A 7,375-nucleotide genomic window follows, 5' to 3' on the forward strand; every position below is an offset into this window, starting at 1 on the left:
TTCTTATCCCCTAAGCCTGTTCAGTATTTCCTTTTGTAGTCCCCCACTTAAAAAGAGTTTATCTGTGACAATTATTCATGCTTAGGTATCACGACTTCTGGCATGTCGTGAGAATAAATGACAAATGAAATCAATGTTATGTTCTGGTACTAACAAAGAAAAAAAAAAAGAAAATAAAAAGGAAATAATGCATTATACACCAGTCAGGCAACGCAGACAGGGTTATCCTGTGTCAAAAATGGAACACACTGATCTGATGAAAAGGATCACATTTAATGTGTTACCTCCTGAACAGAAATCTAATGACTATTACCAGTACTTTTATCAAATTTGTTCCCCATCACTGATATCTGATAAGCAAGTTAAAACAAGAAGCAAGGCACTGACAAATATTAAGCAGCTAAACAGAAAGCAGACAGAAATATGAATGAACACAGGTATATACAAAGCAGTAGAGCTGTTTTCAGAACTAGACTGAGACTTACCATGAGCTTTGATGTCTAAGAAACTGCCAAATTTCTCTTGCCACAGACCTAGATCCTCTTGTTTCTCCTGCATGAACAGAAACAGCTAAGCCTAGCAACTGCAACTGCTCACACCGTGTATTTCTAAGAAAAATATGTTTATTCACGTCAGATTTGTGCATTGTTAACTGCTTTTTTGCCAAATATGGTTAATATAAATAATACACTGAAAAACTTATGTGCTAGTGGAGCACACATGCACTTTGGTACAGCATAAAAGTAATACCTGAGGTCTTGGATAGAATCATAGAATTATAGAATAGCCCACGTTGGAAGGGACCTCAAAAGATTATCTGGTTCAACTTTTTGTGGGAAAGGGAGCCTAGATGAGATTATCTAGCACTCTGTCCAATTGCATCTGGAAAACCTCCAGTGATGGGGACTCTACTGTGTCCCTGGGGAGGTTGCTCCAGTGAACAATTGTTCTCACTGTAAAAAATGCCTTTCTTCTGGATGTTGAACATTATTATGAAATGCAAAGATTGCATGGATGGAACCAAACAGAAAAGCCTATGCAAACAGAAACCAACCCACTCCCCTAAACAGTAAGGGTCAGACAACAAAAAAATTCTCCAGACTCTCCGGAGTCCTGTGTACGTAACTGATACTTTCAGCTGCCCTCAAATTTTGAGCCCTGTGCCCTGCCATTCATTGTCCTAGAATTGCCACTTTTTGTAGCATCTTTCCTGGTTTCATTTTCTACATTCATCCCAGAATAAGCAGACGTGGCCTCTTGCAGCTGTGTGGCTCCCTCAAAGCAAGCATGCTCCCTGGCAGAACCTGGAGTTCAGATACAAGTATGCTGAAGGCAGCACAGCTCCTGCCATTTATAACAGGATGGTGGAGTGAGCAGCCATCTGCTCCTACAGGAGGCTAAAATTATATCATGGACATAACTCAGCCTCCTGAGAAAACTGGTACGTGCCTTTTTGCACTGCCAGGACCTGGTCTTTTTTCAGAGAGAATCTTACTTCTGTATTAAGCATGAATGTATGTGGAGGCATATTTTTCGACTGCTATAAAACGGGTTTTGTTCTTTTGAAATTCTCTGCAATGATCAAGGAATTTGAAAATTACCAAATATCACCACAAAACTCCCTTTTACACATCTGTTCCAAACCAAATGAGAGAACAAAAGAGAAAGAAATTCTAAATAAAAAGGCCACAGGGGGGAAAAAAAAAAAAAAAAAAAGAGATAGATCTACCTGACTGGTGCCTTCTACAGCCCTGGTAAAACACATAAATGTTTACTCCACTATGAATTTGAAAAATATCTCAATATGAAATACCAGGTCCTTTTTGAATTTCACTGGTAAGTGGTTAGATTGTTTGCAAACATTGTACTGGAAGAAATAATGAACCTGTGATTCTCATTAATCAATTCTCTTTTCTACAAAATATTCATGCTGGAATTGGAGTAAGCATGGGTTACCTTAGAGGAATCACTTGCTGCCTCCTCCTTCTTTTCTGCTGTAGGTTTTCTAGTGAAAACAAATACATAGAAATAACCAGTTTATTGTTAACGGAAGGAAGGAAGGATTTCAAACAGAAAATTAATATAGAATTATGCATTGTCTTACACATATTACATAAGAGTTTTGGTGCTTGACTATTCTGAAAATTGATGTCATAGTTGAGAGCTGTAACTGGCACATCATTTTAATATTCAATGTCTTAAAATAACTTTCACTCCATACTTGAGTTAGGTTGACTTCTTGGCCTTTCACATTTATTTCTATCTGCGTCAGCATTTTACCCACCTAGAAGATCCTCACTTCTTTGTTATTCTTTGTTAAGGGCTCTCTGTTAACTACAATTTTTGAAATAATGCTCTCTAGGAGAGATGCTTGCTATGCTCTTTTTCTAGTCATGACATGTCCTGCACTGTGGTTTCTCACCCTTTCAGCATTTTTGCAGTGGGATTGACCTGTAAAATCTTGCAGCTTTGTGGCACATTGTAAGTTGAAGCAAACTTACTTCAAGAGCTTATATGGTGAATAAAACTTAGACCTAAGCTTAGTCATAAAAGGAGATGAAACTAATAACCTCATCATACTACCATCACTCATTCCCAAAAAAAGACAAGGGGCACCAGGATACTTTAGTGGTGTACAGAACTGGTCATTAAACGAGGTTATCATTTTGCAGATGGCTGCTGCAAAGGATTAAAACTGTCTGCAGTTAACTGATCTAGAATTTCTTTGTTAAAACTTCACCATTGTACTAACTGGTAGGAAGTAAAACAGATTTCAATGCATAAGAGCTTCTATCACAGAAATTGCAATTCCATAGAATTGTTTATCTTCAGCTGCAGCACAATCAGTGCATGCTACGACGCGATAGACAGATACTGTACCTATCGCTGGGAGGTGGCTGTAGGTGCTCAAAATATAACAACCCATTGGAATTCATGCTCAGAACAGTCTCACCCTTGGACTGTAGCTCAACCTGGAAGGGGTTTGCTGTGACTTGAAGTTTGTAGTCCTCATTAACACTTGACAGCACCAAAATACCTGCATCCTTCTGGGATATAGAGAGTCTGGCAAATGAAAAGCAACAGCTTCATGTGAATAAGCAGCATGAGAAATGCACTGTAACTAAATAATGACTTGAAACAAAAGGTGGGCTGAGAATATCTGCACACATTACAAAAACCTCAAGGATAACACTGAGGCAAAGAACCCCAGAAATACGTGTTGTGTTCAGAGTTCACTGCACGGTGTAAGAGGTGGCTACAGAACAACCACAAACAGCCTTTCACGTTAACAGGTAATGCCATAGGTAAAAACGATGCGTCATAACAAGTAGGCTACTTTCTGATTGTGTCAAATGGCCTCAAGTTTCTTTGTGTATGACAAAACTTTCTTCTATGTATTTAACAAGAATTTTTTAAAGTAAAATTAACTACATGCATTTTTATTTTCTCTTCCTGTAACAACTCTGTATTGTAGAGACAACTGTAGTGTAGTGCAAATGAGGGAGAAGAGGAAACACTCTTGCAAATGAGCTGGATAACTTAATAAGGTGCTAAATCATCTTCCCATCACTTACCTCTGGGTGGTAGGTTCTTGTACAAGAACATCAGGAACTTTGTATCTTGCTCTGAGAGGAGCTGCTTCATCAATTTTAAGCCTGAAAATATTGCCTTCTATTTCACACATTTCTACTTGTAGAAGAACCTGGGAGTAAATAAACAGATAAACTGGTAGTGATAAAAAATATCAACTTACTTTCCAGCTCAACATCACCAAACACTTACTGTGTGGAAAAAAAAAGGTGCCTGCTTTCTGATTTAATGTTCTTCAGCGTTGCTGAGCAACAATCACCATCCATCTGAATTTACACTAGCTAACTCTACTTCTCCCCTTTGAAGAAACAACTCTTTTTAAGCGGATTCTTTATCTTCAAGTCTCTCACGTCTAGCATTGTGCAGCTCTCTCCACTGGCAGCATGGAAGACAGGGGTAGTGTACACTAATCTCACAGTTTGGACAATTTCACTACTGGGCTGTCAATGTAAGAGTGGGATACTACTGAGATGTGGGCTTTTTGCAAAAATGTCACTGCTCTGTGTTCACTCGAATTCACAGTGGTGCTGACGCTGATGAACTGTATCAGAAAGACACCTAGAGAAAATTCGTAACACCAGCCTACCCACTGTACCTTGCTATTTTACAGTTCAGGGAACTGGGAAGTCACTTTGTTCCAGTTCATACAAAATGACTCATTTTGCTTCCATGGAGGATCCCTATGCCACAAATCAGTTTTTTTTTTTCCTGGTTTTTCCTTTCTTAATATTTCCTCCCATGAGACATGAATCCTGCTGCAGAATTTTGGCCTGATATCTTTTCCCTCTACCTGGAAGCCAGTCAGCCCCACTCTCTCCAAAGGCATGAAAGAATGAAAGAGCCGTAAGACCAGAGGGAGTGTAGGCAGGAGAGAAAAGATCCATTTGGAGTTCCAGATCAGTCTTCCTAGGAAATATTTTACATTATGCCATCTTTGTATAAACTCCCAGATAGTCTAGGAAGCCACAGAGCCTTCAGTCTTTTATCTGTCTTAAAATTTAGACTAAAAATAGGCTCCTTTTTCTGTGCTGACTGCAGAGAAGGTCAGGATTAACACAAGAGGCAGAAAATACATTTATTCAGAGTATCAACATAACATGATGCTTAGAGCATGGAAGAGAGCTGTAGTTCCAAACTCTCATAATCTGAGGACAGGTTAGGTTGCTTGTTTCCTGGGTGAATGTGCTAGTTGCTGCACTGTTAAATTAAGAGAAATAGAAGACACCCCTCTTCCTGGCTGTCTTCTTAAATGTGAATCCTTTGATGGGTGAGGAAGACTTCTTTTTCCCAAAAAACTGCTTTTGAGCAGAGGAATATAAAAGTATGGTTAGGAGGTGCTGGAACATGGGTCTTATTGCATTGCAGAAAAATAATTGATTACTTTGGAACAGTACAGAAAGCTCTGAATTAAAACCTTTATTTTTTTCAGATGAACAGAGTTCTATTCAAATTTTCAAAAAGTTGTTACAGATTTTTTTACAGTTCCGTAAAATATCTGTTCTCCTTGCACAGTCAAGTTGTCAAATAAATACTGACCGGGAAAGACGTCTTTAGGCTCATACTTTGTATCATATCTTAAGTATCTGTCACCGGTGAATCTCAAAACCTTCTGCAAATATCACTTGTTGACAATATTCACTGCTCTGTCTGTAAGCACCCTCTTAGGCTAGGTGGGATCTCACCTTATTCTCTTCATGAATAATTTGGAATTTGACACTCTCATCACTTAACGTGACTGAATCCAACAATGCTCGATACAAGGATTTTCCAGGATGTAGAAGCTTCTGACGCCTGTCAAGACAGAAAATTATTTTTGGTTTCCCTAATCATTGTGGCTTCTATCATACAGAGGAACATAATATTGTTAGAAATCTTTATTTAATAATGTTCTCTTGATTTTTTTCAAACACAATTATTATCAGCACTTCAAGTCAAGGGGAAAAAGAAGGAATATAGTTCCTGACCACACATACATGTTTATGAATGAGATGTTAAATAGAGAGGTTTGGTCACCCATCACCACCCTCCGGGGTTTTTTTAAACAATAATAGTCTTAATTCAAGCATCCAATTAAATTCTCAGTTGTCCAGTTACATTCTTCTTCCTTCTATGACCCCAGAAATTTCAGCTGAATAATCTGTTTTTAATTTTGTCAGATACCACTGCTTGGCCTACAGTCCCCCAGTGAACAGGTTCTACATTCTGTGGTGATGAAGCAGTACACGTCTGTAATTTGTAACCTCCTAAATACATACTGAGGAAATTGTTTTTCAAGGGACGCTCCTGACCCTGCTGACTACAGAGTTTTGACTACAGCTTTTGGCCCTGATGATGTTTTTAGGACAGCGACCCTGAAACAGAGACTCTTACAACTGCTTGTAGAATGGTCCTTGCTTAGCCCACGTTTTATGAACTGTTTGAAGATAAGTGTCTTGGAGGCTCCCTTAAAGGGAAACTTCTCCATTAGTCAACTGACTTTGTTTCCTTGCAAACAGATATTGCAGAAATGTGAGCAATCAGATAAAGGATTTATTTTAAAAGCATAGCACAGACAGGATCTGATGCTTGTCAATGTGTGGCAACCTCCTGCCGAGAAATTAGATGTGTTAGGTTAAAATGGCGACAGGCTAGAAAGGGCTGGTGTGAAAACAGGAAGGAGTCCTGCTCCCACATGCAAAATGTTATTTGGGGTTTTCTGAACACAATTTCCTGCAGAACAGAAATGAATCTCTGAAACTGTAACCTAGTACATCAGTGACTAATTGCCATAACACTGGGCAATCATTCCTTTTACCCTGGCAGCATGGGATAAAAGACAATGGAGGGTAGGAGGAAAAAAATGGTGAGGGAGAGGTATCTCAGAAATGGGATGAGAAGGATCACTTAGTTTAAGATTAGCTTCAAGAGAGTAATGAGCTAGAATTAAGATTTGATGCTGAATTCTGGCCAAGGTACTTATTCAACAGGACTGTAAGTGTGTATGCTACTGTCACAGACTAATGGTTTCTATTGAGAATTCTGTTGTTTTGAACTACGGATATTCAAGAAACAGCCACACCAAGAAAAAAACCTGCATCTGTGTACCTATAGTTAAAATATTGCTGGGGCTTTCTCAGATGAGAAGACTGTTTTGAATTTGAGGTTTTGGATGTAAGATGCAACCCTTTAAAATATGCTGATTATTTTTTTGCTGACGGGTGAGTGCAACACTCACTTTCCAAGATAAATCCTGAAAGTAGCATTCTTGATGTGATTAAAAAAATCAATGTGTAACTACTTCCTGTATCTTTTAATATTACCAGTTTTTTTTTTTTTTTTTTAAAAGTACACAACACAATTCTTCTCTTTACCTGTAAAAAGCAATCTGGTTGCATTCCTTAAAGGTGCTTTTGTCCACAGCCTCATCTTGGACACTAGAAAGAGCAGATAAGGACAACGTTTAAATGTGTTCAGCAAAACTGCTGAACGATCAGATGATGGGGCTCCTCCTCAAGAGGGGTAAGCATTAAAGAGTGTAGACAACCGCAGTGACATAAAACCTGTCAGACTTTGAACTACTGCGTTTGGATATGAGAGGAATTTCTTACACATTTAGTTCAATGGCAAACCATTTCATTTTTAACTTTGATAATTTTGGCAAACAATCTGTGACTAATGGGGCTGAATTTCAGCACAAGTGAATTACTGGGGCTTTGCATTTTGCAGCCAGATCTCTCTCTGCAGTCCTTACGGTTGAATATTATGTTCCAGTGATAAGAATGGAGAGTGGCAGGATGGGCAGGGA

At 38.7% G+C, this 7,375-nt stretch overlaps 1 protein-coding gene across 1 annotated transcript; it reads right to left on the reverse strand.

Moving 5' to 3' along the window:
- Window positions 1–485: 485 nt before the first annotated feature.
- LOC104469657 (neutral alpha-glucosidase C-like) lies at window positions 486–7,004 on the reverse strand (the record flags this gene model as incomplete). Its single annotated transcript, XM_010084247.1, has 6 exons — window positions 486–552; window positions 1,957–2,005; window positions 2,881–3,063; window positions 3,576–3,703; window positions 5,274–5,382; window positions 6,942–7,004. Coding segments are annotated over 6 exons (599 nt in total), but the record flags the coding sequence as incomplete, so codon positions are not given.
- Between the last annotated feature and the right edge of the window lie 371 nt (window positions 7,005–7,375).

This window comes from Pterocles gutturalis, unplaced genomic scaffold, assembly GCF_000699245.1.
Source record: "Pterocles gutturalis isolate BGI_N339 unplaced genomic scaffold, ASM69924v1 scaffold37306, whole genome shotgun sequence".
In the NCBI taxonomy this organism is placed as follows: Eukaryota; Metazoa; Chordata; class Aves; order Pterocliformes; family Pteroclidae; genus Pterocles; species Pterocles gutturalis.